Below are 10484 nucleotides of genomic sequence, written 5' to 3'. Positions count from 1 at the left end.
CAGCAAGGCCACCCCAGGTGACAGTCCTGGCCTCGGGGCTCGGCCTCTGCGCTGCCAGGGTCTGCTCCAGAGCCCAGCGCCGGGCAACTGCTCTGCCACAGTCCCTTGGAGTCCCTCAGGCAGGTGCCAAAGCCAGCAGAATGTGCTTGGAGAGGGAACGGGTGCCGCGAAGTTAATCCACCCCTTCAAACCCCTGGGCATTCTCCACGGCCATGAGGAGCTTCTCCCGCAGATCCTCAAAAGATTCATACAGAGGTAAGTCTAGGCGGTTAAAGCTAGAAGGGACAAGGAAAGAGTCACTTAATAATCCATGGAAAAACAGAGTTTTAAAGGACTAGAAAAGGTTAAATAATTGGGGTCTTGATTAAGAATGCAGCTTGTGGTCCACAGTGTTCCCCGCACACCTCACACCTGCCCAAGGTGAGCTCTCCAGTAACTGTGTTGCCTTCCTTTGCAAAGGTGGAAGCAGGAATTTGGTAAAAATCACTTAGGACAGGAAAAAAGCCAACAGAAAGCCCCTCACTGTGTTAGATGATGGAAAACAATCTTTGTCAAAAGACTGATTTCTTGAGGCTCAGCAAAGATATTCTGGATTTAGAGGACAGACGCTTTGCTCTCTGCGGGGAAAGAAGATTAAACATCCAAGAGAAAGTCTTCCAAAGGTAAAAGCTAGCAGAGAATTGGAACCCAAAGAGGATGGGTTGATTTTGGAGTGTGTTCAGGGTAGTGTTGTTGTGTTTGTGTTTGGTGGGGGGTTTTGTGCTTTTGTTTTCAGGTTTGGTTTTTTTATTAAAGCTCATTACTCTATAGAATGATTAGTTTCACAGAGAAAGATCACCAGTCTGTACTGATAGTCAACAAAATAGTTTTCCAACTCAGCACAGTTTTTCTTTAAAAAGCCACATTCCTGAAATGTAACAGAGCAAGACAGATTTGTACTGAATGCTTTCAATGTTTGCAAAAATCTATAATCCAGGGTTAAATTATCTTATAACCTTACATTTGATTTGAATTCTCCAATGATTTATGGGCTTTCTATGGCTGTTTGATGATGTCTGACTTGCTGTAGTTCATTACATCCACTTACTAGGATGTGGGGAATAAAACAATATCCTTCAGTTTCTCAGTTTGTGAAGGCACTGGGGACCTACAGGATCAAATGCTGTTTGATGCAGAGCTGAGCATGGTCAGCAGCATGGCCCTTCTGGCAGGAGTAGCTCTGGAATTTATGCCTTGGTGACTTACCAGGTGTGAGCTCGGGGCAGCTTATCAGGACTTCCCCACTGCTCTATTGTAAACAGCTGAGGACCATTTGAACCTGTGTGAAAATGAAAAGCGTATGAAACAGAAATTGCTGGACACTGCCTAAACATTATTTTTAACATGAAATGTTGGCATCAATTGTGGCTGGATTTTTCACCTGTTACAGGTACATTAAAGCAACAGGAACATGGTACTTTCTTTCCAAGCCCAGTGAGTTGGTTTCAGAGCTTGTGTAATGCCAAGGAAGTGAGCTCAGACATCAGCATTTAAAACTCAGTACTACGTGGGGGTCAGAGGTTGGCTGGAATTCCCATTGTGCCACAAGCAGCTCACCATAAAGTTCAGCAAATCCGTTCATAGGCACACGTGACGTCCCGGTCACAAACTGCAGGAGCCGGATCCGTTTCTCAGCATCCATCAGCAGAACAGCCTGTTGGAAAATGGACACCATCAGCCTCATCCTCCTACCCTGCCCTGGATGGGCAGGGCTAAAGAGCAGCCCAAAGCCAACATGAAGCACCTTTTGTATGAGCCAACCCTCAGGACACAATGGATTCTCTCTGCTCCAGGTCCCATTTGTGGGCTGCTCTGGCAGGAGCTACACCTGCCCTTGCCTGAGTGAGGTGGGAACAAGTCCTGCCCCCCAGCACAACCCCCTCCATTCTTAGAAGTTTTCATGAAAAAAAATTATTGCAAAACAGGGCAGTAACTTTCACCCTCAGTCAGAGGTGGTGCCCAGTCTTACCTTCCAGAACCACTGGATAACAGGATGATTTGGGCAGTAACCATTTTTATAGATGGTGTGTTGTCTCCAATCATTGACATCGACGTCACCAAGGCCACACATCAGTAACTGCAGGTAAACAGAACAGCGAGATGTTAATGAGGGTGTGGTTCCCTGCACTCTCAGGGTAACAAGGTGTCACTGCTCCTCAGGGCTCTGACCTTCAATCATTTATGCACACACAGTGGAGATTCGGAGCTTTCACAGGTACACCCCCAACCACCTCCCTGAGTAAGTGCAGTTCTTTGCATGTCATGAATAGATTTATTAATTAGGAAGAAACATCTAATTTCCAACTCTGAGCAAGGCAGCTGTGTCTGCACATTCTCTCAGGGAGAAGGATGGATGATTGAAGAACCGAGAACATGGCACATCTGTCAGGGAATTGTCAGCTTGGGGCACCAAATTGACTCACCTCCAGTTCATTTTCATCAAAAATTTTAATCAGATCAATAGGAAGCAGTTCTGTGAATCCCTGCAAAGAAGAATAGCAAGTTAAAACTCTCATCCCACATAAATCCTAATTAAAAACATCCATGACCAAATTACTTCAAGCTCAAATAATTAAACATGAAAGAGAATGACCTTATTCTCATAAGGGAAAGATGATACATTCTTACACCAGATAAAACTGTAAAATCATAAAACGTAAGTATTCCATTTGCATTCCCTGCCAAGCTCCCTGCTCCCTTCACACAGACACCAGTGGGTAAGAAACCTGTAGTAGAAAAAAAAATCCCTATTTTTGTGAAAGAAAGAAGCTAATAAAGAGCCTCACCTCCAGAAAGGCATTCATTTGCTTCTGCACTCTGTTTACAAACCGCCACTGGATGACCAGGCTGCAGAGAGAAACAAAACCCCATCAGAAACACAAACTCATTAGCAGGTCTCAGCCAAGTGTTCAGAGGTTTCAGCAATCCCAGTGCTTTCAGTTTGTCATTTGCAACTTCAGCAAGTTCAGGAAACTGAGCAGCTTTTGCCAGTGTTCCAATTTATTGGCTGGTGACTGATGGAATTTTGAAGAAATAACCAAAAACCCCAGTGGCTATGACCGAATCACAGTGGGAATATTTTCATTCCTGTAGGTACCTAAGTGACCAGACATTTTATTCTTCCCAGAACACTGAGTAATTAACAATTCCCAGAAAAGTCTACAAGCTCTGAGGAGAGCTGTCAGGACACAGCACCTCGTATCTAAATAAATAAATAAACTGCAGCATCGAAGGGACACCTTGCTTTCAGTACCAGCCACCCACAGCACAAACACCTCACAGGTGCAGGCATAAAAAATCAATTCCAGGCATGGAATTGGTCCAGGTCCAGGCATTGGAAATGAATTCTCAATTTACATGAATGTAGCAATTTTAATGCCTTTCATCTTGGAAAAGGCTCTGATGAAAAACGCCAGCAGGTATAATTGAATTATGCATTTTACATCCTGGTAGGCAGAAAAACTGAGAAAGCTGAAAATTAAGCCTAATTTCAGATTTGGCCAATTTTTGGTAGGAACACTGGCACTGGAATCCTGGCTCTGGTCTGTGACTGGCACAGGAGGACAATGGGATGAAGGCCAGGCTGGAGAGCACCTTCTGGCTCATCTGAGCTTGAGCCATTTGTTGGAGAAGCACATTTCCATGGGGGGAATTTCAGGAAAATCAAGCATGTAATTTAATTTACTCTTTGTTCTTGTATCTGACTGGATATAAACAATGTTAACAGTAAGATTTTTTTTTCCAACGATCCCTGATGCTCTTGTGCAGTACACACTACAGGAATTGCAGCAGGGTCAATTTTAAGTACAACTGCTCTTCCTTACTCCCATGCATATTTCACAATGATACTTACTCAATGTATTCCCGCTTGTTTTCATTCGTTACCATGATTTCAGACCCATTGGGCTTCAGGTCCACTTGATATGTCTGTATTTTGGAAGACCAAAAAACCTGTTATTTGAGGACATCTTTCTCCCAGAACCCACTCTCCCTGAGCAGCGTTTTGCAAGCAGTATCAGGAAATCATTAGTAAATTGATTTACACTTTTGAACAAAGTGGCACTGACAGAAGGGAAAACTGGCAGAGAGGCTGGCTATTTACTAATAATTTTATTATAATTATTATTTATAGATATGTTATATGTTTATAAAAATATGTACATTATATATACAAAATTATAATAGTTATTATTTATAATAAGTTAAATCACATATTGAAATTGCCCAAAACCCAACCAGTGTATTACAAAACCTCTCCATCCTGTGGCTTCAATACTCTCCCTAGTTCTCCATGTAATCCATAACCTTATGTTGCTTCAGGAAAAAGGCAGTAAGCACTGGAAAGTGGATCAGAATGTTTTTGACAGGACATTGAGTGCATGGTTTGAAATGTTTGAGTCAGTTTTTATGAAAGGCCCTGTAATCCCCAGGTCCAGTTTTACCTGGAGCCAGGATCTAGTAAACAAATCTCAGAAGTAAACAAAGGGAAAATGCTAAAGAAGACCATAAAAGCCTCTAAGCAAATTAATTTAATTTAATGTCTACAACATTTTCATTTGTAATGGAGAAAGATACCCATAGACTGTGACCCTTTTAAACCTGACTGCTTCCCCCTGTCGTACCAGCTGCCTCTGCGACAGGCACTGCAGAGAGCACCTCCCTGCAACCTCAGAAACCCAAACAGTCCCTGGGCTCTGACCATCTTCCAGCTGGACTGTGGGACACCTTTATTCCTCCTCATTGCAAGTATTTTACTCAGCTGCACATCCAGCTTGTCCCAGAGATGTCACAGCTCCCTGACAGCAATGTGACACCCCCAGTCCCAGCTGAAAACACAGAGAGGTGAAGGCTGATCAGTGACATTCACCACCACGAGACTGCTCAGTACTGAGGTATTTGTTGGCAACAAGCAGTCCTAAGATGTAAATAACCTTTACATACCTGTCCAAAGTTTTCCTCATCTATGCAAAACATGAGATCCAGCTCCGTAGGGTCGTTTTCCAGGATCCACTTCAAAGAGTTGTAGTATTCGCTATCCTAGGGTAGATCACAATTAGGCAGTTTGAAAAGGGGCAATTAGTGCAGAGTTCTAGAAACCCAAGGGCCTGCAAGCACTGGCATGGGTTAAATGGGGTCTTACCACTGACTCCATGTCTTTGAGAGTTATGGGCTTCCCCAGCATCATCTTGTAGAAAGGTCTGATGAAGAAGCCTGTGAGGGAGAGGAAAACGTTACCTGCCTTGCCCTGCACCTGCACAACTGCTCGAGGGCACCACCCCTAGCATTTCCTGTTAACTCCTGACTGTAACAGCCCTGCAACTGCAACAGCATCACAGCAGCTCAGGTTTATTTAGCTACAGAAAGTCCCATTTTTCACTTTCAACAGTTATCCACTAACTACCACATTCCACTGACCACCCTAACAATGGCAGAGAGAGCCAAAAGATGAGGAACTGAGCTCAGGACACTATCCCATTTTAAGAATCACCATTCAATTCCCAACAGGTCCAGTCCCAGACTGTCCCCAGAACCTGGGGCTCTAAAGCAGGTGCATTTCCCTCCCCAAAGCCCAGTGGCAGCAGCAGGGCAGGAGCAGGACTCACCGTCCAGCAGCTTCCCGTGGTACACAGCCAGGCCAGCCACCCGGCCAATGAACGTGAAGTACGACAGATGGTCTTCGTTACAAAGACCTGAATTAGGATTAATCTGAAGTGTATAGTTGTCCCTTTTTTGGGGAAAGAAAAAAAATAGCTAAAGAACCAAGTCTTTAAATAAGCAGATACTCAGATATGTTAGTAAGTAACTTGAGCTTTGGGGCATTTCCCTTCAATAGTGTCATGGGGCTGTGTCCAAGTTCTTTCCAGTCTGTCCCACACCCCCCAGAGGGGCTAAGCCTGGTGCTCCCACCACAGAGCCACTGAGGGCTGACGCAGCAGGAAACCAAACCCACTGTGAGCAAGAGACACCCTCTCTCCCTTGCACTAACGGATTGCTCCAAGATTTTAAAGGTGGGCAGCCCCCAGTTTAAAGTTCTGGGAGGCCACTGCTAGGGAACTCCTGCAGTGTGAACAAGCAGCTGCATTCAAGCTTGCTCTACAGCAGCGCTGGAACTCTGGGCAGCAGAGGAAAGAGGCTTTTCTGTGACACTGGTCCCTTCACCATTACTGGCCTCAAAAACTGCAGTTTTGCTGCCCTGGATATTGTCTGAGCAATGGAAATGTTTTCTAGGCTCTCAAGGACCATTCCAAAGGCTCTCTGAAGGGCAGAAGGAACAGGGCAGTGGTGCTGCCCAGGGCACCCTGGGAAGGAGGAGCTACCTCTGCCCAGAGCAACTTTGCCTCTCATGCAAAATGTAATGTATATCCCTTGAGAATAGAAATATTTAATGGACACTTACGTTGCTGAGTATTCAAAGAGACCATAGTAAGGGTTAAACATCTCCTTGGACAAGAGAAAAAACCACTCTCTGGCCACACCTCCATAGTCAAGTCCTTTTTCTGACTCAAATTCAATCCAGAGCCTGGCTTTTAGTACATCAGGTCTCTTCACGGACATGATTCTTCTGTAGGACTCCTCAAAAATGTTATTTCTGTGTAATTTCATCTCAAATCTGTTGGGTATGTCAGCCTGTGTCAAAGAAGATTAGATTATCCTTGTTAGTCTCAAGAAATAAGTCTTTGGGCGAACTGCTGACTGGTAACAGCTCAATGACAGATCAGACACCTGGTGTTCCCGTTCCCCATGTTTTTATTTCCCAGTGCTCTCTCAGTCCACAGGTTGAGAGCATGGGGGGAACTGGGCCACTTCCAGAACAGTGCTGCAGACTTCCATGGTAAATATTTGATGAAAACAACACGAAAAGTAACAAACAAACAAACAAAAAAAAGGGATAAAAATTGAGTGTGCTCTGCTTTAAGGGCATTTGCATTCATCTAGAAAAATGTGAGTCTTAAAGACTTAGAAAAGCTTTTTGTTGAGAAATCCATCAAATTCAAACTTTGCTTTTTGTTTTTGGTTCCTTCTTGAGCCCTTCAGGAGCAGCACAATGGAGTAACCTGACAGGTGTGTCCTGCAGCCCCCCCGTGCTGGTTGTACTCACAGGTTTCTTTAACTTCTTGCGGAAATAGTCGTATTTCTGCTTGAACTCCCTGGAGTACGGCACTGCCTGTTGGGAGCAGCAGGAGAACACATCATTCCAGCTACTCAGCAGTTTGACACCCCACAGTATTTAAAAGGAACGTACAGCCCTGCTACCCACACATTGTGCCATGGGCTCCCTTAAACCCACCCATGATGGAGAGCAGCCAGGAGAGATTTAAAAATCCCACAAAATGACATCATTTTACTCTGATGATAATATAACTTTACTACAGCCATTAAATAATCTTTCTACGTGTTTCCTTTATTTAAACACAACATGAAATGCTATTTAAGTAATTCTGTTTGTCATGGTACCAGAAATATTATTATTGAAAGCATTCAGATGAATCCTTAGTGCTTCTGTGAAATGGGTTAGCTCCTGCTTTCCCTTAAAAACCAACAAACAAACCACTGTCAGTCACTCAAGGGGACCATGACCATCTCATTTCCTTCAAACAAACTTTCTCAAATAGTCTCTCCCATTTATGCTCAGCATTTCTGGGGAGAGACCTATTAACACTTTGCACAGTGCTGTTTGTGAGGATCTCCAGTTTTAAATGCCTGACAAATGGGTAAATCCCTCCAAAAGCAACCATGGTCAAACAAGTGACTATTATTGATATTATTAATAAGCAATTGGAATTACACCGTGCAGCAGGCTCATCTGCTGTGTCCTGAAACTCTTAAAGGTCCCGAGGATTTACCCAGAATAAAAAGATACTCTTGGCACCAGGAAACATCTTGGGATTGGAAGTCTAATCACTCAGAATACCATAAAATGGCATAAACTGGCATAACTCAGCACAAAACCAGCATTAGAACGTCAGAGTCACTCTTTGATGTTTTTAAAATTTGATACTGAAGTAAAATGGTGTGTATTTTTTTCTAAGGCTGATATTCTGAAATCTCTGTTTACCTGCAAGAAGTTTTATGTCTCTTAAACTGACAGATCCACTTTTTGTCTTTTTTTTTTCACACTTTGAATCCACATAGGCCCACCTCTCTCCTCCCAAGTGTCAACAGCTTTTTATTGTCCAGAGATCCCAAAATGCATAGAACAATGTGTCAGCTCAGTAAAATCCTACTGTTAGTAATGACCCAGGTAGCGGGTAAATAGGAGCACTTCTCCATAGGCATCCCCAAACCCTTAACAATCTGGGAGGCTCCCCAGAACGTGGTGCAACATTCCCAACTTCTTCTGACTTAGGATGTGGACCAGCAGAGCTTCTGCTTCCCAGGCTGCCCATCCCTGATCCGGGGAGCAAGCAGGGCCTGCTGTGGTTCCAGCTGTACCCAAGTCAGGGCATTTAATGGAAAATCCCACAGCAGTACTTACTGGGCCTGTGATGGCTGGGTTCTGCAGCCGGGGGTCTTCCCACTGGGTAATTTTATTATCTGCAAATAACAAAAGAAATGATCCCATGGCTTCTCTAGTACCACACTATGAATTTCTGTTGGTTTTTTCTCCCTAGCACTGCACAGCTCTGTCAGGGTTAGCAAAGGCTTGTGTCCCCTCATCCTCCCCAGCCCCAACACACTGTTTAGTTGAAAACATTCACTCAAAAACACAGAACTATCCCAGAACCCAGGGAATTTGCACTGCTTTGATGGCAATGTCTGCAGGAGTGAGTGAACATGTTCATTTGAACATGGGCTGGGATTGGAGATACATGGCCTGGCAGGTAAAGGAACCCAAAACTTTGGCAATGACACTGTAAGTTACTGTTTGGAAATTTTGCACAGACAGCTAAAGTATCATACTTTTAAATTTGGAGGGAATAACATTTTTCCTATACTCCGATTTAATGAGAAGGTAAAGGGAGGCAGAACTGTCCTGTTTTAGCGCAAGAGATCAACCCAGTTATGACCAATGGAGATGCTGGCAGTGGCGCAACACAGCCCAGTTCTTTCCATCTACAGCTTTGAAGAGCACCAGGAGGATGACAGGAAAGGTTCTACAGGACCATGGTGGGACTCCCCTTCCCTGCCTCCAGACAGCTGCTCCTCCCAAGATTCTGAACACGACGGAATCACAACAAAACAATGGTGTTGCAACAATAAGACAATGCTCCAAACCCCATCCCAAGTGCCACCTGCAATGGCAAGGTGCCATGGCCTGCCCTCTCTCTGTTTGTTTACTGTTCTGGGTTAGGAACTGGGTATCAGGAGTCAAGATTGCATTTTCCATGTTTCTAGAACCGGAAAAGCCCTGTAAGTTTTGAGCATCCCAACCTGGTTTAAGAGAGACTGGGATCTGAAAAGGGTCATTCAGCAAATGTTAACTGGAGAAAATTCTAAAGGATTGCAAGCACATTTCAAGACATTTGATCTATTAGTTAATTTAATAGTAAAATACTATTTTATTTATCTCCACACATTAAGGCTATTTATCACTTATGGGAATGCTGGAGGGCTGCCAGCCTGAGCTCCAGAGACCCCAGAGATGCACAGAGCAGAGCTGCTGTCAAGGCAGGACACCCAGCCCAGCCCTTTCCATCTTCAACCCCTTCACTGGAATTCCCTTCTACAAAGTTCTCTGTTCACCTTTTTGACACCAACAGCCACACATCACAGTGCCAGTTTTCTGTGAAATTGGAGGTCAACTGGAAATGACTGACAGCATGTCAGCTCAAATTTGCTCTCTGTACTTCAGAGTGTGCAATGCCACCAACGAATCTCAGTCTTTATTTTCAGAATCTTACAGGGACTTCATATGAAAAATGGTCCTCCAGGGCTACAAGGGTCTGGCATGAACCACTCCACCTGGAACGGTAGCTCAGGATTCTCTGTCTTATCCCGAGTGGACATGGGTAACAAACTCAATCCTTCTGCAGAACATTTTCCAAAGTCTCTACATTTTCAAAAATTTCAAAAATTTGAGTCTTCCCATTAACACAATTCTCTGTCATAAATCAGGCTCTCAGGCCTTTGATGATTTCCTCTTTTCCCTTCCTTTCCAAGGGGCCCACTATTTCCCTGAAGTTTGGGACCCCCTGCCAGATATAGAACTCTCACAGCCAGACATTCCCAGTGCTGATGGCATCAGGAGGGTTACTCCAGGTTGGACTTAGGCACTCCTGTCAATACATGACAGGGTGAGATAACTCATGACCAGGTGATGGTGTTTTTCATGCCCCTTTCAACCAAAATTCCACTAATTATTCCTATTCCGAGAAACACTTCGCAATTCTCGTCTTCCTGCAGCCTCTTCCTGCACACTGCAGTGGCCATTTGTTAGACTCACTCTGACTTCCCATCCCATTCCAATGAGCCCCTCCCCTCTCCTGCCCTGCTGCTTCCTGCTG

At 44.3% G+C, this 10484-nt stretch overlaps 1 protein-coding gene across 8 annotated transcripts in view; it reads right to left on the bottom strand.

Moving 5' to 3' along the window:
• The window catches only part of NEDD4L (neural precursor cell expressed, developmentally down-regulated 4-like, E3 ubiquitin protein ligase), an 80289-nt gene continuing 69805 nt past the window's right edge, over positions 1–10484 (bottom strand). For all 8 annotated transcript variants that reach the window (XM_017739870.1, XM_008638049.2, XM_008638050.2 and 5 more), the window contains 13 exons: positions 8516–8574; positions 7139–7204; positions 6437–6666; positions 5643–5764; positions 5180–5250; positions 4981–5076; positions 3893–3966; positions 2826–2886; positions 2463–2522; positions 2009–2116; positions 1597–1693; positions 1246–1318; positions 1–275 (listed from right to left, as the gene is read on the bottom strand). In XM_017739870.1, coding sequence (XP_017595359.1) covers positions 173–275; positions 1246–1318; positions 1597–1693; positions 2009–2116; positions 2463–2522; positions 2826–2886; positions 3893–3966; positions 4981–5076; positions 5180–5250; positions 5643–5764; positions 6437–6666; positions 7139–7204; positions 8516–8574 — 1220 coding nt within the window. In that variant the 3' untranslated portion in view covers positions 1–172. The remainder of the gene's footprint in view (positions 276–1245; positions 1319–1596; positions 1694–2008; positions 2117–2462; positions 2523–2825; positions 2887–3892; positions 3967–4980; positions 5077–5179; positions 5251–5642; positions 5765–6436; positions 6667–7138; positions 7205–8515; positions 8575–10484) is intronic.

Source organism: Corvus brachyrhynchos, unplaced genomic scaffold (assembly GCF_000691975.1).
Source record: "Corvus brachyrhynchos isolate BGI_N302 unplaced genomic scaffold, ASM69197v1 scaffold297, whole genome shotgun sequence".
Taxonomy (NCBI): Eukaryota; Metazoa; Chordata; class Aves; order Passeriformes; family Corvidae; genus Corvus; species Corvus brachyrhynchos.
Note: the sequence above shows the minus strand (reverse complement) of the source record. Positions and strands in the feature narration are given on the sequence as shown.